This window comes from Aquarana catesbeiana, linkage group LG03, assembly GCF_042186555.1.
Source record: "Aquarana catesbeiana isolate 2022-GZ linkage group LG03, ASM4218655v1, whole genome shotgun sequence".
Taxonomy (NCBI): domain Eukaryota; kingdom Metazoa; phylum Chordata; class Amphibia; order Anura; family Ranidae; genus Aquarana; species Aquarana catesbeiana.
In genome coordinates this window covers 599513878-599539024 of record NC_133326.1, presented here as the reverse complement: position 1 = coordinate 599539024, position 25147 = coordinate 599513878, and the positions used below count along the sequence as shown (strand labels likewise).

General features: G+C 44.6%; 1 protein-coding gene across 2 annotated transcripts in view; it reads left to right on the top strand.

Annotated features, from left to right (window-relative positions):
- Positions 1–25147, top strand: part of KANSL3 (KAT8 regulatory NSL complex subunit 3) — a 168677-nt gene that overhangs the window by 13067 nt on the left and 130463 nt on the right. For both annotated transcript variants that reach the window (XM_073622066.1, XM_073622067.1), the window contains exons 3-10: positions 2408–2578; positions 2685–2775; positions 2919–3104; positions 3272–3403; positions 3513–3629; positions 8265–8366; positions 8654–8725; positions 17661–17735. In XM_073622066.1, the coding sequence (XP_073478167.1) occupies positions 2408–2578; positions 2685–2775; positions 2919–3104; positions 3272–3403; positions 3513–3629; positions 8265–8366; positions 8654–8725; positions 17661–17735 (946 nt within the window). The remainder of the gene's footprint in view (positions 1–2407; positions 2579–2684; positions 2776–2918; positions 3105–3271; positions 3404–3512; positions 3630–8264; positions 8367–8653; positions 8726–17660; positions 17736–25147) is intronic.

The following is a 25147-nucleotide window of genomic DNA, read 5'->3' as shown; positions in this document are numbered from 1 at the left end:
ACAGCTCCAGGGGTCTTTTTCCGACTTCGGGGGTCTCTCCGGTTCTTCTCCGCTGTCTCCGGCCTCTTCTCCCGTTGTTTGACCTCTTCTACGCGCTCTCCGGGTCTTCTGCCAGGCTCCTCCGCTATCTTCTGCTCTTTTGCCGCTCTTTTGCTAGCAGTGGCCCGGTCTTCTGCCTTCTTGTCTTCCTCCCTCTTCTCTTCTTGCGATGTTGACACGACGCTCTCTCTGGCTGGAATGCTCTCTGAGCGCTCCGATGTGACTTATATAGGCGGTGACCCCGCCCCCTTATGCCGTCACAGTCCCTGGGCATGCTGGGACTGTGACGGCATAAGGGGGCGGGGTCACCGGGTGATGTTGACCACGCCCCCTAAAACGTCACAGTCCCAGCATGCCCAGAGACTGTGACGACATAAGGGGTCAGGGTCACCGCCTTCATAAGTCACATCGGAGCGCTCAGAGAGCATACCAGCCGGAGAGAGCGTCGTGTCAACATCACAAGAAGAGAAGAAGGCAGAAGTCCGGGCCCCTGCTAGCAAAAAGCGGCAAAAGAGCAGAAGATAGCGGAGGAGCCCGGCAGAAGACCCTAAGAGCGCGGACAAGACCCGGAGAGACCCCCGAAGCCGGAAGAAGACCACCAGAGCTGTCTAATAAATTACTTTAAAAACCTGTGCAGTGTGTTTTTTTTTTTTTTTATTGACACTTTTTCCCTAGGTGAATGGGTATGGGTACCATGTACCCCATACTCATTCACATAGGGTGGGGGGCCGGGATCTGGGGGCCCCCGGATTCCGATAAGCCCCCCGCCCGCAGACCCCGACAACCAATGGCCAAGGTTGTCGGGAAGAGGCCCTTGTCCTCATCAACATGGAGACAAGGTGCTTTGGGGTGGGGGGCCGCAGGGTGCCTCCCTCCCCCAAAGCACCCACTCCCCATGTTGAGGGCATGCGGCCTGGTACGGTTCAGGAGGGGGGGCACTCTCTCTTCCCCACCCCCTTTCCTGACCGGCCGGGCTGCGTGCTCGGACCGGGGTCTGGTATGGATTTTTGGGGGGACTCCACGCCGTTTTTTTCGGCGTAGGGGGTTCCCCTTAAAATCCATACCAGACCTAAGGGCCTGGTATGCCCCGCGACGGGGCTCTCAAGGTGTCAATCTCGCTGATAAAAGCAGCGAGATTGACTTCCTTTTTCTAGTCCCGTCGTACCCGAGTCACGTTCAAAATGAACAGACTTGGCCGTGTGTGGGCAAGTCCGTTCATTCTGAAAGTCCGTCAGGAAGACCGGCGGACCTAGTCTGCCGGAAAGTCCGGTCGTGTGTAGGCAAGTCCGTCCGTTCAAAAAGTCCGGCGGGAAGAACGTCGGACCTAGTTTCCCAGAAAGTCCGGCTGTGTGTACGCAGCAATAGGCAACAGAAACTGTTTGCAGTCTGTAGTTTGCACACCCGAGTCGAATTAATGAGCTTAGAGGTGTGTTTTAGAGCTACTTTGATACATAAAAGACAGTCAAACATTTTAGAATTGCTGTTCACAAGAAGCATCAGCTGATGTGAACTATGAATAGAGAAACAGCTTAAGGTTTGAGGACATCCCTGGAACTGACAAACATCCTTGTTCATGAGTCTACCATATATAAGTCTTTGAACAGGCAAGATGTCTGACAGAACGCCATGGAGGAGGCTACTGCTCTCCAAAAAGAACATTGCTGTGCGCCCAAAGTTTGCTACTGAGCACCCTGGAAAACTGCAACGCTACTGAGAAAATGTCTTTAGACTCATGAAACGAAAGTTGAATTGTTTCTGGAAGTATGGCACAAAAAAGGTAACAGCTTACCAACGTCAAAACATCATCCCAATATTGAAGTATGGTAGAAGGAACATCATGATTGGGCTGGCTTTGCTGCCTCAGGGCCTGGACCATTTGCCATCATTGAGGGGAAAATGAATTCCCAAGATTACCAAATTATTCTACAGGATAATGTCAGAGTGGCTAAGCTGAAGCTTAGAAGTTGGGTGATGCAGCAGGACAATGGCCCTAAGCATTGAAGTAAATCCACCACAGACTGGCTTCAGAAAAAGAGCATGGCCCAGGCAGAGAGCCGTTGTTTCTGAGCTGAAGCAGTTTTGTAAGGAGGAATGGTCAAAAATTCCTCATGAACGTTGTGCAGCTCTGATCCAGAGCTACTGAAAGCGCTTGCTTGAAGTCATTGCTGCCGAAGGAAGTTTGACCAGCTGTTGCCTTCCTTTTTTTTTTTATGGAAAATGTACTGCAGAAAACCAGTTGAGTCCATGGGCTTCACATACGTTTCTTGCCACTGTAAATAAATGAGCAAAAGACAATATACCATAATAGTACTGATACTAATAGTTGTCATTGTGTTGGCCTGATCATATTCGTTTTACCACTTTGCAGCGAGGCAGATGTTCCAATTGATGTTGAGACTGTCACTCCCATTTCCATGCCATTATATGATAACCAGAAGGCGCGAAGTGTTATGAATGAGTGTGAACGTCATGTGATCTTTGTGCGAACAGACACTGAAGCTCCTCCACCACCTGATGACTGGGAAGATCACCTTAATAGGTTAATCTTTTCTTTTGTATCAAAGCAGATTTTCAAATGAACAAGCACATTTTGGTTAATTGCATCTTACCCTTTTTAATGTGGTTTTATTATCAATTGCTATTAGGACTGGTTGGAGTACCTCACAGAATAAGCTTTTTAACAAGGTCCTGAAAACTTTACAAGCTGACCGCCTTGCTCGACTTGCTAATGATGGTGTAAGTACATGTGCTGGTTTTCTTGCTGCCTTTTTTCACTGAACTTGTATAGCGCTTTGACCAGGCCAGATTTTAGCAGTTAAATCTAATTAATTGTACTGAATTTGCATCATGAAAGCAGTCTTTGCTTATTGCCCCTTCAGGCCACCAATGAGCCGGTGCTGAGAAGAATTGCTGTGGACAAATGTGCCCGTCGCGTACGTCAAGCTCTCGCCTCAGTAGGATGGGACACCAAACTAGTGCAGTGGCTGCATAGCACACTGGTGGAAACCCTCAGTTTACCACTGCTTGCTGCATATCTGGATGCCCTGCAGACATTGAAAGGCAAGGTACTGCTTCATTTGGCATAGATAACAATGTATGTAAATAATATGTCTGTCCAAATTATGTGGTATCAGAAGATGAAGATTTGGCTGTGTTTGTAGTCATGTTGTATATGACTGGACATATATCCATTGTGTGTAATAAGGAGATAATGTCTTGTGGCTCTCTACAGGTACCAGCTCTTATTGATCGCATGCTACTAGCCACGACTGTCAGATCAGGAGGAGCCAGTGCAGAAGCATTATCTCTACTATTGAAGAGACCATGGGATCCAGCAGTTGGAGTACTATCCCATAACAAGCCTGTAAATATATTCACGTTGTGTCTTGCTTTTTTTCTGATTTTATTTCCAAATTTCCTTTTTTTTTTTTTTTTTTTTTTTTTTTTTACGAAATCTTAATTTTTTTTTTCAGAGCAAACTCCCAGGTTCCCCTCTCATCCTCATTGCTCCATCAGGACCAACCAATTCAATATTTCCCACTTCGCGGCGACACCGTTTCTGGCAATCCCAGCTCTCCTGTTTAGCTAAGGTTTGTTTTAGTGCACTCATTATTACTTAAAGTGGTTGTAAACCTCAGATATGAAATATGAACTAAGCATATCCCTCTATAGTGTGTGCTTGTCTCAAGAGCACTGTGTCATTTCTGTCTGCTGCTTTGTTCCTCTATCCTGACACCAAGAGAAAAAAGGTGATAGGGGCGGGAGCTCCAGCAGATTGACAGCCTCAGGTCTGTTCCCATGTGCTCCCTCCCCTCCAATCAGATCTCAGAGCTCTCCTCGCTGAGCTCAGTAGCATGCATCTTCAGCTCTCCTCCACTTTTTTTTTCTGAACGCGCAGACAAGCTTTATAAATTCTGCTCTTTGAATGGATGCAAAGAATAGAATACTGCAGATAAAAAGGTACAACTTATAGGAGGATTTGTTTCAGTTCTGTGTATCTCCTGAGGCTAGTCACTTCACTCCATATATGAAAGGGTCATTTATTTACACTTACATATACCTATTTTATTATTGTATTTGGTAATAGGAAAAAAGGAAGAATAGATAATTGTTCCACATTATGTCTTAACACTTCATAAAGTTTAATGTCAATTTGCCTCCTCTGAACAATGACTGAGGTGCCAGCTTGTTAAATGATATAGCATGCATTAAGATAAAAAGCCTTCTGTCTTTACAACCACTTTAATTGCACACAATGCTGACCAGGATGCTGTTTGTAGATTTCTGGAAAAGGAGAAGGTCACAAACATTACTATTTTGTTTGTTGGCTAAAAACTAGATAATATAAAGCAAATGTAACATTCAAGAAGCAGGAATTGTAACTTTTTTTTAGTGTTCAGGCAATAAGGTTTTTCTAGAGGCAAAACCCCAAGGGCTGGAATTGCCCCTGAGAATCACTTATATTTGACATCTGTTATCTTTAAGGTGCTGGCTGGCCACTTGCGTTTCATTAAATATGTGGGAGCAAAACATTAGTTGAAAAAAAAAAATTAAGTGCCCTTTTCATTAACAAAAGCTGAACTCCTGGCAAACCTTTAAAAACACAGGGAGCTGTTTTACCTACAAGTGGATTTGTAATTCTGTTCATCTAGTCTAAAGATTTACTGTATGCAGCCCTGCCAGACTGCACAGTCAGGTAATGGATACTACCTTCTTTGTGGCAGTGAGGAATTGGTTATCCACTCTCCTCCCCCTGTCTACTTACTGGACAGCGAAAGAGTAGCAGCAGAGTGACGAGGTCATCCCTTATGCTCTCCCCTATCAGCATGTTCTTTTTCAGCACATATGCATACAACACACCTGATAGGCTGCTAGTGCTGCCGTTTTTTTTGGCTTCTCTAAAATTGCAAGAGGCGCAAGTCAAGTCAGACTGAGGTACATGCACTGGTTGAATTAAAAAAAAACAAAAAAAAAATGCTCTTCTGGAGTCCCTTGGCGGCTCCGCCCCACATTAGATAACCCCCTAGCAGCGCTCTCCTGGGGGGGGGGGGTGTTACCTTGAGGGCACACTCCCGAGTCCAGCATTATAATACAGGTCTAAGCCCCGCCCCCTAGCGCCCGCGTCATTTGATTTGATTGACAGCAGTGGGAGCCAATGGCTGCTCTGCTATCAATCTAGCCAATCAAGAACCAAGAACCCTGGCCAGAACATTGTATCTTGCATTACCCCTGCCTTGGTTTGTTTATTGTAACTTTTGGTTAAATAAAAGAATTACAAAAAAAACTGACCTGGAAGAGCATGGCAATCACTGTAGTAGCCCCAGCTACTACAATTATTTTCAGTTTGCCCAGCGGCCAATCGGGTATGGATATATGCATACTTACAGTGGTTATAAAAGGTTTACACACCCCTGTTAAAATATCAGGTTTCTGTGATGTAAAAAAAGAGACAAAGATAAGTCACTTCAGAACTTTTTCCACCTTTTAATGTGACCTATAAACTGTACAACTCAGTTGAACAACAAACTGAAATCTTTTAGGTTGAGGGAAGTAAAAATAAAAAAACGAAAATAATATGGTTGCATAAGTGTGCACACCCTTAAACTAATACTTTTGAAGCACGTTTTGATTTTATTTTCAGTATTTTGGGGTGTGAGTCTATCAGCATGGCACATCCTGACTTGGCAATATTTGCCCACTCTTCTTTGCAAAAACACTACAAATCTTTCAGATTGCGAGGGCATCTCCTGTGCACAGCCCTCTTCAGATCACCCCACAGATTTTCAATGGGATTCAGGTCTGGGCACTGGCTGGGCCGTTCCAAAATTTTAACCGGTGAAGCCATTCCTTTGTTGATTTGGATGTATGCTTTGGGTCGTTGTCATGGTGAAAGATGAAGGTCCTCTTCATGTTCAGCTTTCTATCAGAAGCCTGAAGGTTTTGTGCTAATATTGACTACTGGTATTTGGAACTGTTCATAATTTCCTCTATCTTTTACTAAGGCCCCTGTTCCAGCTGAAGAAAAACAGCCCCAAAGCATGATGCTGCCACCACCATGCTTCACTATGAGTATGGTGCTCTTTGGTGATGTGCAGTGTTGTTTTTGCGCCAAACACAACACATCTTTTGGAATTGTGGCCAAAAAGTTCAACCTTGGTTTTATCAGACCATAACACATTTTCACACATGCTTTTGGGAGACTTCAAATGTGTTTTTGCAAAATTTAGCCGGGCTCGGATGTTTTTCTTCATAAGAAAAGGCTTTCGTCTTGCCACTCTACCCCATAGCCCAGACATATGAAGAATATGGGAGATTGTTGTCACATGGACCACACAGCCAGTACTTACCAGATGTTGCTGTAGACCTCTTGGCAGCCTTCCTGACCAGTTTTCTTCTCGTCTTTTCATCAATTTAGGAGGGACGTCCAGTTCTTGGTAATGTCACTGTTGTGCCATATTTTCTCCACATGATGATGACTGTCTTCACTGTGTACCATGGTATATCTAATGCCTTGGAAATTCTTTTGTACCCTTCTCCTGACTGATACCCCTCTGATGCCTTGGAAGCTCTCTCAGACCGTGGCTTTTGCTATAGGATGCGACTAAGAAAATGTCAGGAAAGCACTACTAGAACAGCTGAACATTATTTAGGGTTAATCAGAGGCACTTTAAATGATGGCAGGCGTGTACTGACTCCTCTTTAACGTGAGTTTGATTGTGATTGCTTAAATCTGAGCACAGCTACATCCCCAGTTATAAGAGGGTGTGCAGACTTATGCAACCACATTATTTTTGTTTTTTTATTTTTACCCCCCAAAAGAGTTCAGTTTGTTTTTCAATTGTGTTGTACAGTTTTATAGGTCACATTAAAGGTGGAAAAAGTTCTGAAATGATTACTCTTTTCTTAATGATTTCTCATTTTTTAACATCACAGAAACCTGACATTTTAGCAGGGGTATGTATACTTTTTATTAAGGATGCACCATTGCCACTTTTTTAACACCCAGTACCGATACTATTTTGCAAGTACTCGCCGATACTAATTACCGATACCTATCGCGTAAGTAGCGGGGTGGTTTGGGGGTTATTACTGTACATTATATACAGACCAGTCTGTACCCTGACACTGTACTGTACATTATATACAGACCAGTCTGTACCCCGACACCATACTGTACATTATATACAGACCAGTCTGTACCCTGACACTGTACTGTACATTACATACAGACTGGTGTGTGTGTAACATAGTATGGTGTACAGTACAGTGTCAGGGTACAGACTGGTCTGTTTGTATATTATGTACGGTTTTAGGGTACAGACTGGTCTGTATATAATGTATGGTGTCGGTGTATAAACCGGTCTGTACCCTGCTGACATTGTACTGTACATACTACACTAACCTGTTTGCAGGACTTGCTCCAGTTGCTCCCCTCAGTACTCGGTTCTGCTTCCAGGGACACTTCCACAGCTGCCTCACATGGAAACACACATGCTGATGCTGTCCAGCCTCTTGCCCTTGGTGACCTGCCCACTCTCTGTCATTGGATACCAGCCAGCTCTATCCAGCCTAGCAGCCAGCTCTCTGTCTGTGCAGGAATAGAGGAGTTATGACATCACCCACCCTCTTCTTGTTTACACAGGCAGGAGGGGATTGCGGCAGATCTGTATAATGAAAGAAGACAGCCGGGAGCAGGAGTGTCAGTGTGGCCAAACTGTTCCCACTGTGCTGCTGCATGTTTGTATTGCCCGATCACCATGCGCAGTCATTCCCCGCCCCCCATCCTGGCGGGATTTGTGCTGCTCCGAACCCCCCTGCCAGAGGGGAGGAGGAGGCGTCCCGCCCCCAGCTGACATAAATTCCGGTATCGTTTTTGGTATCTGAGCATTTTCTCGAGTACCGATACTCTCAAATACCTAGTATCGGCACCGATATCGATAAAAGTATCGTATCGGTGCATCACTACTTTTTATATCCACTGTACATTGTGCCAAGCTTGACCAGTGTAAGTATGCCATGAGGATCCTTCCTGGAGTTCAGTTTTAAAGAATACAAAGCTGCTCTATGTACCAAAGTTAAGCTTTAAACCCGTGATGATATTTTTATGTGAAAATATTTATATTAAATAAACACATTTGTCTGCCATCTTCACATTAGGAAATCCTTATTATCCTTAACCATTTTACTGTTCTACAGCATAAAAATGATTTTTATGTCTCTTCAAGGTCATTCCTGTTGGTTCTCAGCTGGTTAATAGCGGCAGTGGGGTGACTTCCTTACAGTGCCTAGAAAACATGATTGGTGGATTGCGCAACAAAGTAGTTGAGGTATGTAAAGCTATGAGAATAAGGGGGTCCTTGTCACACATAATGTTGTACTTGAAGCACAATGGATCGCCTATTTTGTAACAAAGATTTTTTCCTTTTTTTGGTTATTTTTCAGTTCCAGTAAGCCTTGCAGAATTGTTGTCCTAAGACATAACGTACTAATTATGATGATGTACACTGACATGTCTCCCCCCCCCCTGTATAGCCATGTTTATTCATGGTGTAACCTTGGTACCTCCAGAACTGAACTAAGTATGATAAAAATACTTGCGTTTTTCTGCTTATAGATTCACAATCATTTCCCTCACAAGCCTGTCATTCTGCTTGGATGGAATACAGGAGCATTAATTGCGTGTCATGTGAGTATTGACTACTTAAGTGATGTTGTTACTACACCTCTATTTAAAAATGTAATGTATGAATAAAATGTATAGGCACTTTTTTATTTTAAACATTTATAGCAGGGACATTGTGTTCATTACTATTTTCAGCAGTTTGTTTTTAAAGCTAGTTTTTATTTCTTTTTCACAATGAGTTTAAAAAATTCTTCAGAATGATTTAAAGCGGTAGTAACCTCAATTAAAACATTTCCATTTAAAATGGGGCCGCTGCGGGTTTATTCTATAATGTGCTAGAATTGCACTGCATATTATCAGATCATGGCAGACTTGCCTGTCAAAAGCATCTCTCCAGCACTGCACTGTCACTGCTCCAGCAGGTCGTGACCACTTCCCTCTTTGGCCGGTCTTCCTTCCGGGTTCGTGCTCTCCGGTCACTTCTATAGCCATGCCATGAAGACGTCACTTCACCACAGCACACAGTGGATGCCTTACTTGTGGTCTGAGCTGTACATGTGTGAAACTGTCTAAACAGTTCATGTAAATTATATCCAGTAAGGTAGACACTCACTTTACATATTTCCTGGTAAATTTTCTAGCATTCACTTAACCACTTCCCGCCTGGCCTATAGCAAAATGATGGCTGGTCGGTGGTTCCTTTATCCTGACTGGACGTCATATGGCGTCTTTTGGGATAAAAGCCGGCACCCGCCGATCGGTGGTGCGGCGTGTCAGTCTGACACCCAACACCGATCATGGTAAGAGTCTCACGGTGTAAACAGGAAGAGCCATGTATCAGGTCAGATGCTAGTGAGGAGAGCCGATCGACTGCTCTCCTGACAGGGGGGATCTACGCTGATTGATTACCAGCGCAGCCCCCCGAGATGCCCACCTAGGACCACCAGGGATGACCACCAGGTATGCGACCATTGCCGCCAATCTGTGCCCAAAAATGATGCCAATCAGTGCCCATCAGTAATGCCTGCCAGTGCCTCCTTTACAGTGATGCCCATCAGTGCCACCTATGAGTGTCCATCAGTGCCGCATATCAGAGCCACCTATCAGTACTGCATATCAGTGCCTGTCTGCAGCCTCATCAGTGCCCATCAGTGAAGGAGAAAACTTGCTTATTAACAAAATTTTTGGTCTTTTATTTGTTTAGCAAAAAATAAAAACCCCAGAGGTGATCAAATACCACCAAAAGAAAGCTCTACTTGTGAGAATAAAATGATAAAAATGTGGTTTGGGTACTGTGTAGCATGACCGCGCAATTGTCATTTAAAAAGCTACAGCGCTGAAAGCTGAAAATTGGCTTGGGCAGGAATAGGGGAAAGTGCCTGGTATTGAAGTGGTTAAGGAGCTGCCAGACAGAGCCATGTGCCTTAACCACTTGCTTACAGGGCGCTTAAACCCCCCTCCTATCCAGACCAATTTTTAGCTTTCAGCGCTAACGCACTTTGAATGACAATTGTGCGGTCATACAACACTGTACCCAAATGAAATTTTTATCATTTTTTTCACCACAAATAGAGCTTTCTTTTGGTGGTATTTGATCACCTCTGCAGTTTTTACTTTTTGTTAAAAAAAAGTAAAAAACTGAATTTAAAAAAAATTTTTTTTTTTTTTATATTTTGTTATAAAAAATTTTAAACTGGTAATTTTTCTCCTTCATTGATGTACGCTGATGAGGCGGCAGTGATGGGCACTGATGGGTGGCAGTGATGGGCAGCACTGCCAGGTGGCACTGATTGGCACTACAGGTGGGCATTGATAGGTGGCACTTGTGGGCACTGTTAGTGTGGCACTGTTAGTGTGGTACTGTGGGCTCTTTTAATTGGCACTATTAGGTGGCACTGATGAGGCAGATGTGCCTCTTCCACTTGGGGACCAATGTCCCTCACATCCCAGCCGGTGATTGGCTTTTTTTTCTACTCACGCTGTCAGCGTGAGTAAAAAAAAAAAAAGATTACCGATCTTTTGTTTACATCATGTGATCAGCTGTCATTGACTGACAGCTGATCACATGGTAAGCGGCCGGGAGCGGCCCCTTACTCGGATCGGTGATCAGCCGAGTCTGTGACTCGGTGATCACAGCGCGCCCTGCAGGGCGCGCGCAGGGAGTGTGCACAGGGGAAGCCGTCATATGACGGCCTCCCGGGAATTCAGGTCCGCGCTGTGGCCGTCATTCGGCCATAGCGCGGATGTGTAGTTGTTAAAGTGTATAAAAACTCTAAAGCTTATGTTGTAAAGCGCTGCACAAACTGTTGTATAATCGTTTTCATTATATTTGACGTTGTGCCTTACTAATTTAAATTTTTACTGTGAATCCGTTGCAAAGCTTCTGCCTGTAACAGGACTTTCTGTATGATTAAAAAAAAAATTGGCAAACAGGCAGGATTTTAATGCAGAAAAGGCATACTATGTCACCTGTATTAAATTTATTAACTGCCTGTATGCCTTATACACTGAGCTGTGCACACACAAGTCAGTGTAAAAATTTCATCAATGCTGAGATGAGTGAACTCTTGTGCATGCGCTGGAATAACGTCATCTGTGCCGGGCCAATGAAAATGGGCAAAGTTCGATACTCGTAAGCCAGTTCGACCGCAGATGACAATGTCTGTCAGGAAAGACTGTGATGCTGGATAGAAGGTGAGCATAGTTCTACTGTAAGCCTCTGCCTCACAATTAGCGTAGTCAGTCTGACATTTGTATTTCTTCATTTGTCCATTGTGCTTCCTGCGGTCATTACAGACAATCCATTGGTAGACTGACAACACTGCTGCTAATTTTCAAAACAGTGGGTTTGTGGTGTTGGCCTGTAACAGCACCTGCCAATACTAGCAACCTTTCCAGATAAGAACGTTTGCAACAGAAGAACCATAAAAGGTTTTCTTAACCTTACGTGGACTAGCCACTGTATATGTATTGCTGGTCCGTTGACCTGTTACCGGTACATGCTTCAGGAACTGTGCACCTGCACACGCACAATATTGTGATCGTGATGTGATTGGATACAGCGGACCACAGGCAAAGATAGATACAGAGCCAATGAGGAGTGGCTCTGCACCATGTGATCACTGTGACCAGTCACAGAATGCAAACAAAGGCTGCTGTTAGCAGCTATGCCTCATTTACTGGCTGGTGATCAGGAAGCTCTGCTTTCTCTCACACACTGATCAGCGGATGAGAGGAAAGGGAGCCTCCTGACCACCAGCCAGCAGCACTGCAATTCATTATCTGTGCCAACAATATTGAAATCTACACCTCTACTGTCAGTCACCCCTGTACAGTGTATGTCAGCCCCATTCTGGCATGTATAAAAAACCATCACCTTATCCTGCACATCTGTACGTTAACCCCTTCAGCTCCATCCTCCCACTATATGTGACTTGTACATTAGCCCCTTCATCTCCTGATCCCTCTGTGTATGACCTGTAAATGTATTGTATGTAGTGCACTATTACCCAACTACATATTTTAACCCCCTCAATACCAGCACATTTCCTCATTTCAAAAAATTGTGGCAAAAAGATCATCTTGGGGTGTCTACTTTCCAAAAGGGTCCATTTCGGTGGGCCTTGTGCTGTCTGAGCATTTTTATTTGCTATGTTTTAAAACAAGAAAGTAAAGGGAAACCGGGTGTTTTTTTTGTTTTTTTTTTTCTTCTTTTTTTTTTTTTTTTTTTTTTCTTTTCTTTTTATATAGTAAAAAAAAAATTAAAAAAAAAACTGGTTATTAAATATTGCCAAAAGAAAGGCTCTATTTGTCTCCATAAAAAGATATAAAATTCATTTGGTTGTAGTGTTGCATGACAGAGTAGTTTTCAGTACTGAAAAAATACATTCTGCTATTCGTTCTGAGTATGGCGATACCCCATGTGTGAGACTTTTCCACAGCCTGGCCACATACAAAGGCCCAACATCCATATAGCACCATCAGGCGTTCTAAAGGCATAAGTTACACATTTCATTTCCTGAGTACCTATCACATTTTTGAAGGCCCTGGAGCACCAGGACAATGGAATTACCCACAAAATGACCCCATTTTGGAAAGAAAAAAACCCAATGTATATTCTATGAGGCATACTGAGTCTTTTGAACATGTCATTTCTTTCCACAAGTTTTTTGAAAATGTGGAAAGAAAATGAAAACCTATTTTTTTCTCACAAAGTTGTCAATTTAGAAGATCTTTCTTACACATAGCATGTACATAGCCAAAACGACACCCCAAAATATATTCTGCTACTCGTCCTGAGTATGGCGATACTCCATGTGTGAGACTTTTCCACTACCTGGCCACATACAGAGGCCCAACATGCAAGTAGCACCTCCAGGCTTCTAACACATAGCATGTAAACACCAAGAATTACACCCCAAAATACATTCTGCTGAGCAACAGGTAAAAAAAAAAGCTCACCTGTGGTTTTAGCAGGCAGGAATACCCTTCAGAGCAGCCAAAGCATTTGTCCAGACAGCCAAAGGAAATGTCCAGGAATTGTCCAGGCAGCAGACAGATATGGAAAAGTATGAACATAGTTCAGTACAGTCCAAGGTTTAGCAGGCAGTCCAGGTGGCAGGCATAGGCATGGCCAGTCCAGGTGGCAGGCAAAGGCATGGCAAGGTCATGTGGCAGGCAAAAGGCATGGCCAGTTCAGGTGGCAGGCAGAGGCATGACCAGTACAGGTGGCAGCAGGCAGCACTTTGTACATTGGGCTTTGGTCAGGTAAGACATGAGGACCGGGGTAGAGGCTTCTTCCCACCCAAATCTCTACGAAGCATCCGAGTCTCCAGACCCTAATCCGAGAAAACTAAAAACCTGGAGAAAAATGTTTTCTCCACTCGGAAAACCTTTTCTGGAGCCCCTTACATATGTGAGACCCCTGTGCTGTATAGTGGCAGGGCAAATGATCAGTTCAGGAGGCAGGCAAAAAGCATGGTCATTTAACAGTCCGGGTCAATTCACGTTGAAGGCAGAAAGATGTTTGGCAGAGGCAAAGTTGTTAAGAGTCCGGGTCATTCACAGAAATGGCAGATAGTGGAAAAAAATCATCTTCACTGTACTAATAGTGTAGTGAAGTATGATAGCTCTGATGGCACGTTCCAATACAGAGGCCTGGCTGGGAGGGACATTGGGGACAGTAGTATCGGGTGTCACAGCGAATTCCTCTACTTGCACACGCACAACATTTATTTTGGGGTTTGCAACCTGTTTGGGTAGGAGGGAGGATTTCGGGAAAGTGCCTTTCATGGAGTCTGGCTAATGAATCGGAGCAAATTAGTTGAGGGGCTTGGTCTTGGGGATGGAGAAGGGCTGTGACAACGTCTTCTTGGAGTTTTAGATAGGTTAGGGAACTTTGGGTGCACTTAGAAAAAATTATATATGAATTAAATAGGGCAACTTGCAGCAAATAAATGGCGACTTTCTTGTACCAAAATAGTGATCTCCTGGTGGCCAAGTAGGGCTGCATCATCTGGTCGTTCATATCCACCCCCCCCCCCCCCCCCCCCATGTATAGGTTGTACCAATGCACACATTTTGGCTTCTGTATGGGGCCTCCTCTCCTCTGAAGTTCCACCAAGGTGTCATTATGTATTGTTGAAAGGATGTAGACCTCTCTTTTTTTATCTCTCCACTTCACCGCTAGTACTTCTTCAGTCCGCATACTGGCCATTTCATCCTGCTTCAATTTCTTGGTGACCAATCTTTGTGGGAAGCCTTTGCGGTTGGTCCGTGCTGTCCCACAGGCCACAGTGTTCTTTAGGTACAAATGGCGGAAAAGTGGGAGACTAGTGTAGAAATTGTCTACATATAGGTGGTAACCTTTCCCAAGTAATGGTTGGATCAGCTGCCAGACAATTTTGCCACTTGTTCCCATGTAGGTAGGGCATCCAGGGGGGTTTAGCTGTCTGTCTTTTCCCTCATAAATGATAAAGTCATATGTGTAACCCGTGGCCCTGTCACACGCCTTATAAAATTTTACCCCACGTCTGGCTCTTTTACTGGGGAGGTATTGTTTTATTCCGGGTCTTCCGGTGAAGTGTACTAGGGATTCATCCACACATATATTTCTATCAGGGGTAAACATCTCCTTGAATCTGGCGCAAAAAAAATTGATTAGGGGCCGAATTTTGAATAATTTATCGTAACTGGGATGATTTCGAGGGAGGCATTGGGCATTGTTATTGAAGTGTAAAAATCTCATGATCATCTCATAACGGGTTCTGTCCATCAATGACGAATAGACCGGCATGTGGTGGATAGGTTGGGTAGACCAGTAGGAATGGAGTTCATTTTTTTTTTTTTGTCAGCCCCATGTTGAGGGTTAGGCCAAGGAAAATTTTTAATTCTTCCACGGTGAGGGGTTTCCAAACAAAAGGATGGGCATATGAGGAACTTGGATTGTTGGCTATATGTTGGCTGGCGTATAGATTACATTGCTCCACAATGTAGGTTAGGAGATCATTGGTAAAAAATAAATGAAAATAATAAAGTGGGGTTACATTTTCCATCTGCATCTGAGGGCCTGGCTGGGCTGTAAAAAGGGGTATTACAGGTTCTACTGACGTATCGGGCAGCCATGTTGGATACAGTAGAACATCTGGGAGGCTAGTATGGGCACTGCCTCGTTGATGGGATCCATTGCTAGCATCTGGCCTATCTTCTAGGAAGGTTGCAGAACTGCTAGTGGATGCCTGCCTATCCCGGAGTGCTGCGCTGCTGGTGGATGCCCTGGAGTGCTGCGCTACTGGTGGATGCCTGCATATCATCCTGGAGTGCTGGGCTGCTGGTGGATGCCCTGGAGTGCTGCGCTGCTGGTGAATGTCTCCTCCTGCTCATTTCTCCTGATTCTCCTTGTTAGGATTCTACCTTCCTCTGTTTCCAACTCGGAGCCACTGCTTTCCACTGGCTCATAGATGCTATCCGAGTCTGACGGAGAGAATTCCCCGCTACTCTCGTCCGACATACTCTGGAGTATTTGGAGAGTCTCCTCTGCGCTGTAAGAACTTTTCGTCATGTTGGCGGGCAGATGTGCCAGATGGGGGGGGGGGCAGATGTGCCAGATGGCGGGGGGCAGATGTGCCAGATGGCGGGGGGCAGATGTGCCAGATGGCGGGCGGCAGATGTGCCAGATGGCGGGCGGCAGATGTGCCAGATGGCGGGCGGCAGATGTGCCAGATGGCGGGCGGCAGATGTGCCAGATGGCGGGTGGCTAGATGTGCCTGATGTTGGCGGGCAGATGTGCCTGATCGTGGGCAGATGGCGGATGTGCCAGATGTTGGGTGGCAGATGTGCCAGATGTTGGGTGGCAGATGTGCCAGATGTTGGGGGGCAGATGTGCCAGATGATGGCGGGTGGCAGATGAGCCAGCTGTTGGCGGGCGGCTGATGTGCCAGCTGTTGACGGGCTGATGGCAGATGTGCCAGATGACGGGCTGATGTGCCCGCTGTTGGTGGACAGATGTGCCAGTTGACGGGCAGATGTTCACTGACAGGTGTTTTCACTGTTTTGGGGACGCTGTGTTTTGGGGACACTAGCTGGGTGATCAGTGGGTAAACGGCTATAAAACTCACTGATCTCCCGGCTGCAGCACAGATCTCTCTTCCTCTCCTCACTGACAGGCTCTGTGTGAGGAGAGGAAGAGATGAGAGCAGTTACAACGCTCTCTATTTACATTACATGATGACTGGGATTGGACACAGTCGTCATGTGATCAGGAGGGCCAATCACAGGGCCCTCTGTGTTGTACTGCTCCACTGTCTCTGGGGGGCACAGGCAGATCGGGGTCGCGCCGCTGCGCGGGCACGTGGCGGCGCGATCTCCTGTCAAATGCCACCCCTCCCCCATGTTTACTATACGATGGCTGTGATTACACACAGCCATCGTGCGGATCAGGAGGGTAAATCACATTGCCCTCCTGCCGCTCCGAGATGTGGTGTGTCCGGGTGACACGCGCGCATCGGGATTGCGCGGCTGCGCGATCCCGCTCCTTCTGAAGGACGTTCGGGAACGTCCAGTCAGAAGGAGGGAGCTCCCACCCGGCCACTGCACATAAAGTGGTTAAGAAAACTTTTTACAGCGAGGCATGTGCCAAGCAAACTGGCACTGGCTTTTGGATTTACGTCCATTTTAAAGAGGAACAATGGATGGGAAGAATAAAATTACATTTATGATACTCTTTCATTAGCATTAATAAAGCAGTTGGCTAAAAGTAAATTCTGTTGGCAAGAACAAGGAAGAGTTAAAACATCTGCTTTTTTTTATTACTGTCTGTTCATACTAGTATGTTTTTCCCCTCACTTCTTTGTCCCATTGATAATGTTCACCAAAACAGGAGATCTCTCCAGTCATGCCACATTTAAGAACCCCCCTTTTTTTTTTTTTTTATTCCTTCCCAGTGGCTGAGAAATTTTATCTTTCCACCCTTTCCCACTCTTATCTAAGCCTAAAAAAAATGTTGCGATCAAAGATTTGAAGTCTGAAACTCTGATACATAATGACAATGGAATTTTAAGAATTGCCTTGAACAGTAATGTGTACTAGTTTGCTGGATTTCAGTTTACATTAGCTTAATATATATTTTAGGTACACCAAAACAAAAGGTGTGTAAAATTGTATTTCTTTTCTTCGGAGACAGCCACAGCTTAATTAGAAAAGCATATTCCCTGATGCTGCAGAGAATGATCCTTGTGACCCTTGCTTTCTTTGAGGAAGCAGTGGTCTCTGCGGAGTTTGAACTCACACCCTTTGCTGAGTTAGAAGCTCTCCAATGAGCATGTTGCCTTTTTTTCTGTTGGCTTCCTGTTTTTTTTTATTCTGTGCTGTTCTTTTTGGTTCCCTCTGAATACTGGTTTGCCAGAAGGATGTTGTGCCAAATGTATTAATGATGATTGGTCGAATTGTTTGTTATTTAGATAAGTAGACAAACTGTAACATTTATGTCTCATTTGCTTAGGTGTCTTTGATGGAGTATGTGACAGCTGTGGTGTGCCTGGGATTCCCTTTGATGACTATGGATGGACCTAGAGGGGTAAGTGCTTACTATTAAAAAACAGAACTTGTTAAATCAAGGGAAACTCGAGGCAAAGTTTCCAGGAAGAAAAATTAATGCAGTTCTATATTCATTAATATACTCTTAATTTCTTTTCATATATCAGGGGACACACAGCCATAGTAGTTACTATGTAGGTTATAGGCCTCCTTTAGGTGATGGACACTGGCACGCCCTAAGACAAGAAGTGAACTCCCTATATAACCCCTCCCACCACTGGGAGTACCTCAGTTTTTTCATCAGTGTCTAAGGTGTGGTCACGAGTGAAGATGTGCTGTGCTGAGCCACTGGAGCAATCCTTGCTGGGGCTAACCATGCTGACCGGATCCATTCAAAGTGTCCTTTTTTGGGCCAAATTGAATGGTACCTGGGCCTCGTGTCCGAAGAAACGAGGTTTTGCCTGCGAATGCTTCTCTTTTTAGAGAGCCATACCCTGGGATCCAGTACTTTTTGGTAGTAAGGCCATATGGTTTTACTGGCAGGGTGCTGTTGCAGGTCCAGGATTGTGGGTTACCTCTAGGTTCCCCTGCTCCTGAAGGTTTACGGAGCCCACCGTGAAGGGTGAAGATTGGGTCTGTTGGTTTACCACAGAAAACCCTGCGGATGGGAAGGTAAGTGGAGTTTTCTAAGAAATATTTTCTTATGAATGTCTCCTTTAAGTAAATAATGTTGTCATGCCTATGTGTCACCACTGGGGGCTGTATTAAGCACTCACCGCCACATGCTGGAAACAGCACTCTGTCAGGAGTCGTTCACTTCCTCTTTCTCCTCTGTCCAAAGCAGCAGGAAGGTCTTCTAAAAGATCTGGAAGATACTAATATATCCTCTTCCGAGGATCCTAATATGGAGGGCGTAGTCTCACAAGACAGTTTGCTGGTACACTCCCTTACTAAATTGGTTCGCTCAAACTTTTTGCTGCCTGTAGTGCAGTCTATTGATGAGCCCACCTCTGGTTTGGGTTCACTAAAGCCTCCCCCATCTGGGGATGCTTTTCCTATCTATTCATGGCTAAAAAAGCTGATGTATTCAGAGTGGAAACACCCGGATAAGCAGTTTTTTCCTCTAAAAAAAGTTTTCTACACTTTATCCTATGGAGGAGGAATTCTACAAGTATAAATGGGGGGAGGGTTCCAGCAATTGATGCTGCAATCGCCTTGGTGAATAAAAATCTCACTTGTCCGATAGACAATGCGCAGATGTTAAAGGATCCAACAGATAAAAAGTTGGAATTTCTTCTTAAGAGCAACATGTCTCTGGCAAGTTCAATAGCACAGCCGGTTCTTGCAGCAATTGGTGTATCTCAGTCCATAAAGGATCAGTTTGTAGAGATACTTAAGATTCTTATGCTAGGACTAGTGCATACACGCAGAGTCCTGTGGCTGAAGAATTGGTCAGCCGAAGCACCGTGTAAGAAGCTCTTGGCCAGTTTCCCATTTCATGGTGAACGGTTATTTGGAGACAGTCTAGATAAATAAGGATCTCTAATGGGAAAAGTTCTCTTTTACCGGTAAAGAAGAAGTTTAAACATTTCTCCTTTAAGCGTGCTTCCTCTCCAGTGCCAGGAGCATTTGACTCTAGGCAGTCTCGATGGCCTCCACCGTAAAGCTCAAGAGGAGCACCTCAGCGGCAGTCCCAGGGCCAAAAGAGGACTTGGGACAGAAAGCCCGCAAAACAAAATGCTAAAGCCTCCTTATGAAGGGGCGCCCCCGCTCGCTCGGATGGGGGGAAGGCTTCTGCAATTTTCAAAGATCTGGCAGGAACAATGTCAAGACAGATGGGTGGCTTCCTCAGTTTCTCTAGGTTACAAACTAGAGTTCCGAGAATTCCATCTCCTCGTTTTCTAAAATCAAATGTTTCCAGAGAAAAGGAAGTCTCTCTTTCTAGCTCTGGATCATCTCTTATCCCAGGAGGTGATATCAGAGGTTCCCTTAGAGGAACAGGGTTCAGGGTTTTATTCAAACCTTTTCACGGTTCCAAAACCAAACTGGGAGGTAAGACCCATTCTAAATCTCAAAGATCTGAACCGGCACTTAAATATCCGGTCCTTTCGCATGGAGTCAATCCGATCGGTTGTTTCCATTTTGCAAGGAGGGGAGTTTTTGGCATCGATCGATATCAAGGATGCATATCTCCACATGCCGATATTTCCCGCTCATCAAAAATTTCTACGCTTCGAGGTAGAAAATCGTAATTTTTAGTTTGTGGCTCTGCCATTCGGTCTAGCCACCGCGTGTGTTCACAAAGATCCTGGCACCTCCCTTAGCCAGGTTAAGGGCTCAGGACATAACTGTCGTAGCCTATTTAGACAATCTGCTTTTAGTAGATCAATCAGTCTCTGGTCTAAACCAAAGTTTAATCTCAGCTATAAGCTACCTGGAATTCCTAGGTTGGATACTCAACCTAGAACAGTCCTCCTTAAAACCATCAAGGAGATTACAGTACTTGGGGCTGGTCATAAATACCGTACAAAAGAAGGTATTCCTACCCCAGGCAAGAATCAGCTCCATAAAAGAACTGATTCAACTTGTCAAAGCAAAGAGAAATCCTTCCATTCGGCTGTGCATGAATTTGTTAGGGAAGATGGTGGCCTCCTTCGAGGCCGTCCCTTATGCGCAGTTTCATTCAAGGCTGCTACAAAATACCATTCTGTCGGCCTGGAACAAGATGGTTCAGGCTTTGGACTTTCCAATGCACTTATCCCCCGAGGTGCGTCAGAGCCTCAATTGGTGGTTGATATCCAGCAACCTCCAAAAGGGCAAATCCTTTTACCAGTATCCTGGAAAGTAGTAACAACGGATGCAGCCTTCTAGGCTGGGGAGCAGTCCTGGAAGAAGCTTCTGTCCAGAGGAAATGGTCCAAGTCAGAAAGGACCTTGCCCATCAACATTCTAGAGATTCGGGCAGTACGTCTGGCCCTAGAATCCTGGACGCTCAGGCTACGGAATTGTCCTGTGACTATTCAATCTGACAATGCCACGGCTGTGGCCTACATCAATCACCAGAGGGGCACGAGAAGTCGTGCAGCCCAAAAAGAGGTGAATCATGTTCTAGCTTGGGTAGAAAGCAACATTCCTTGCCTATCAGCGATTTTCATTCCAGGGATAGAAAATTGGCAGTCGGACTACTTGAATTGTTTTCGGGAGAATGGTCCCTTCCCCCCCGACATCTTTCTGTCAATATGTCAAAGATGGGGTATTCCGGACGTGGATCTGTTCGCGTCCAGATTCAACAACAAAGTCGACAACTTTGCGTCAAGGACGAGGGATCCGCTGGCGTGCGGAACAGACGCCTTGGTCTTCCCATGGGATCAATTTTCACTGATCTATGCATTTCCTCCGGAAATGCTACTTCTGCGCCTTCTCCGCAGGATCAAGCAGGAACAGAAGGAGGTGATTCTGGTGGCCCAGAAGATCTTGGTTTGCCGAGATCATAAAGATGGCGGTAGGAGTCCCTTGGACCCTGCCATTGTCGCCAGAGTTTCTCGCTCAAGGTCTGGTATTCCATCCTACCTTACAGACGCTAAATTTAACGGTTTGGCTATTGAAACCCACATTCTAAAGGACCGTGGGTTAATCCCCCTTCAGTAGTGTCTACTTTGGTTAATGCTAGGAAGCCAGCCTCCAGAGTCATTTACTATAGAGTCTGGAAGGCATATATTTCCTGGTGTGGATCCAGGGGTTGGCACTCCAGGAAGTATGTCATAGGTAGGATCCTTAAATTCCTGCAAATGGGATTGGAAATGAAGCTGACCTTGAGTACTATCAACAGCCAGGTCTCGGCCTTATCAGTATTTTTTCAACGGCCTCTTGCTTCTCACTCTCTGGTGCGTAGCTTTATTCAGGGGGTAACACGAATTAATCCCCCTGTCGGGGCACCTCTAAATCCTTGGGATTTGAAGTTAGTCTTGTTGGCTTTACAGAATCAGCCTTTTGAGCCTATACGGGCAATTCCCTTGGTTCTTTGGACAAGAAAAATAGTCTTTTTGGTTGCCATATTCTCTGCCAGAATTGTATCGGAATTGGCGGCTCTGTCTTGTTAAGAGCCATATTTGATCATGCATAAGGATAAGGTGGTATTGCAGCCTCATCCTGAATTCCTACCCAAGGTGGTGACAGGTTTTCATTTGAAACAGGATATTATTCTGCCTTCTTTCTTCCCAGAGCCTCAGTCTAGGGAAGAGAAGGCACTACGTTCCCTTGATGTAGTAAGAGCGGTCAAGGCCTATTTAAAGGAGACCGTTCAGGTTCGCAAAACAGATGTTTTGTTTGTACTGCCAGAAGGTCCTAAAAGAGGACAAGCAGCATCAAAATCTACTATTTCCAAATGGATTTGTCAAGTGATTGTTCAAGCTTATGGTCTAAAGAAGAAAATTCCTCCCTTTTCATGTTAAAGCGCACTCCACCAGGGCTGTTAGTGCCTCTTGGGCGGTGCATCACCAGGCCTCTATGGCTCAGATCTGCAAGGCCGCAACTCAGTCCATACATTTACTAGATTCTATCAAATCGATGTTTAAAGGTCATGAGGATATTGCCTTTGGGTGTAGTGTGCTGTAGGCTGCAGTATAAGTCCTCTAGCCTCTTAATGCCCTACTTTTTTTTGTTGTGTCTCCCTCCCTTCAGTTGCCATTGCTATGGGACATCCCACATAGTAACTACTATGGCTCTGTGTCCCCGATGTATGAAAATAAAACAGGATTTTTGGGGCAGCTTACCTGTAAAATCCTTTTCTTTGAAGTACATCAGGGGACACAGAGGTCCCTCCCTTCTTGGAATACACGTGTATTGCTTGGCTACAAAACTGAGGTACTCCCAGTAGTGGGAGGGGTTATATAGGGAGTGCACTTCTTGTCTTAGGGCGTGCCAGTGTCCATCACCTAAAGATGGCCTATAACCCACATAGTAACTACTATGGCTCTGTGTCCCCTGCTGTACTTCAAAGAAAAGGATTTTACAGGTAAGCTGCCTCCAAAAATCCTGTTTTTTGTTTTAATGCAAACAAGTACCTTAAAGGCCAGCTTCGCCTTTAGCAACATGTTACACCCATATTTGGGGTATAACACATTGCTAAGTATTTCCACGCATCCTCCATCCCTCAGCCACTTTTACTTTTAAAATCGGCTCTTTGCCCACAAAGCCGAATCATTCAAGTCCTGTCTGCCACCACAGCAGACAGACTTGTAATTCTCAATGGAATAGGAGACCAGCACACTCATAGTCTATTGACTCTTCCTCCAACCTTCTGACTGAAAGGCTGTGCAAAGGAACAGGCAAGGAGGTTTGGAGGATGAGTCTGCAGGAGCCTGACATTGCATTTGTGATCCACTGATTGTGGATGCAATGCTTTGCAGGTTCTTGTAGGAAAAACAATTAAATGCACATTTTTCCTGTTACTAGTTTTAATTTCACCTGGTATTATCCTCTTGTAGTCCTTAAACAGAGCTCAGACTGGGGAAGAAGCCAATTAGTTGTGCTGCAGTGCAAGGAGCATGCTAATGGAAGGATAGAGTAGGGTGACAGTGGAGAGCCTTTCAGTCTAATGCTTCTACTTTTACTATTCAGTCACAGTAATGGGGAGGGGCAAGACCTGTATTTGTTAATGGACTGTAGCAGAGAAAAGTCAGGACTGTGCTGTGTGACAGAGCTGTGCAAATCACAGAACCGGATGGACAGGAATTGGAAATCCTTTAGCAGATATAAAAAGTGGATATAAAAAGTCTACACACCCCTGTTAAAATGTCAGGTTTCTGTGATTTAAAAAGTGACGCAAAGATAAATTCAGAAATGTTCGACCTTTTTAATGTGACCTATAAAACTATAACTCAATTGAAAAACAAACTGAACTCTTTTGGGGGGGTAAAAATAAAAAACGAAATAATGTGGTTGCGTAAGTGTGCACACCCACCTAATAACTGGGGATGTAGCTGTGTTCAGAATTAAGCAATCACAATCAAACTCATGTTAAAGAGGAGTCGGTACACACCTGCCATCATTTAAGTGCCTCTGATTAACCCTGTTCTAGTAGGTCTTTCCTGACATTTTCTTAGTCGCATCCTACAGCACAAAACATGGTCCGCAGAGAGCTTCCAAAGCATCAGAGGAATCTCATTGTTAAAAGGTAGCAGTCAGATGAAGGGTACAAACGAATTTCCAAGGCATTAGATATACCATGGAACACAGCGAAGACCGTCATCGAGTGGAGAAAATATGGCACAACAGTGACATTACCCAGAACTGGACGTTCCTCCAAAATTGATGAAAAGACAAGAAGAAAACTGGTCAGGAAGGCTGTCAAGAGGCCTACAGCAACATTAAAGGAGCTGCAGAATACCTGGCAAGTACTGGCTGTGTGGTACATGTGACAACAATCTCCTGTATTCTTCATATATCTGGGATATGGGGTAGAGTGGCAAGACTGAAGTCTTTTCTTAGGAAGAAAAACATCTAAGCCCTGCTAAATTTTGCAAAAACGCACTGAAGTCTCCTAAAAGCATGTGGGAAAATGTTTTGTGGTCTCAGATGAAAACAAGGTTGAACTTTTTGGCCATAATTCCAAAAGATATGTTTGGTGCAAAAACAACACTGCACATCACCAAAAGAACACCATACCCACCCTGAAGCATGGTGGTGGCAGCATCATGCTTTGGGGCTGTTTTTTCTTCAGCTGGCACAGGGGCCTTTGTCAAGGTAGAGGGAATTATGAACAGTTCCAGATACCAGTCAATATTGACACAAAACCTTCACGCTTGTGCTAGAAAGCTGAACATGAAGAGGAACTTCATCTTTCAGCATGATCACGACCCAAAGCATACATCCAAATCCACAAAGGAATGGCTTCACCTGAAGAAGATATAAAGTTTTGGAATGGCCCAGCCAGAGCCCAGACCTGAATCCGATTGAAAATCTGTGGGGTGATCTAAAGAGGGTTGTGCACGGGAGATGTCCTCGCAATATGACGGATTTGGAGTGTTTTTGCAAATAAGAGTGGGCAAATATTGCCAAGTCAAGATGTGTCATGCTGATAGAATCCTACCCGAAAAGACTTGAGTGCTGTAATGAAATCAATAGGTGCTTCAACAAAGTATTCGTTTTAAGGGTGTGCACACCTATGCAACCATATTATTTTAATTTTACTTCCCTCCATCTAAACGATTTCAGTTTGTTGTTCAACTGAGTTGTACAGTTTATAGGTCACATTAAAGGTGGAAAAAGTTCTGAAATTATTTCTTTGTCTCATTTTTTTTTTACATCACAGAAACCTGACATTTTAATAGGTGTGTGTAGACTTTTTATATCCTCTGTATATGTAATTTTTGTTTAGCTGGTTTAACCACTTCAGCCCCAGAAGGGTTTACCCCCTTCCTGACCAGAGCACTTTTTACAATTTGGCACTGTG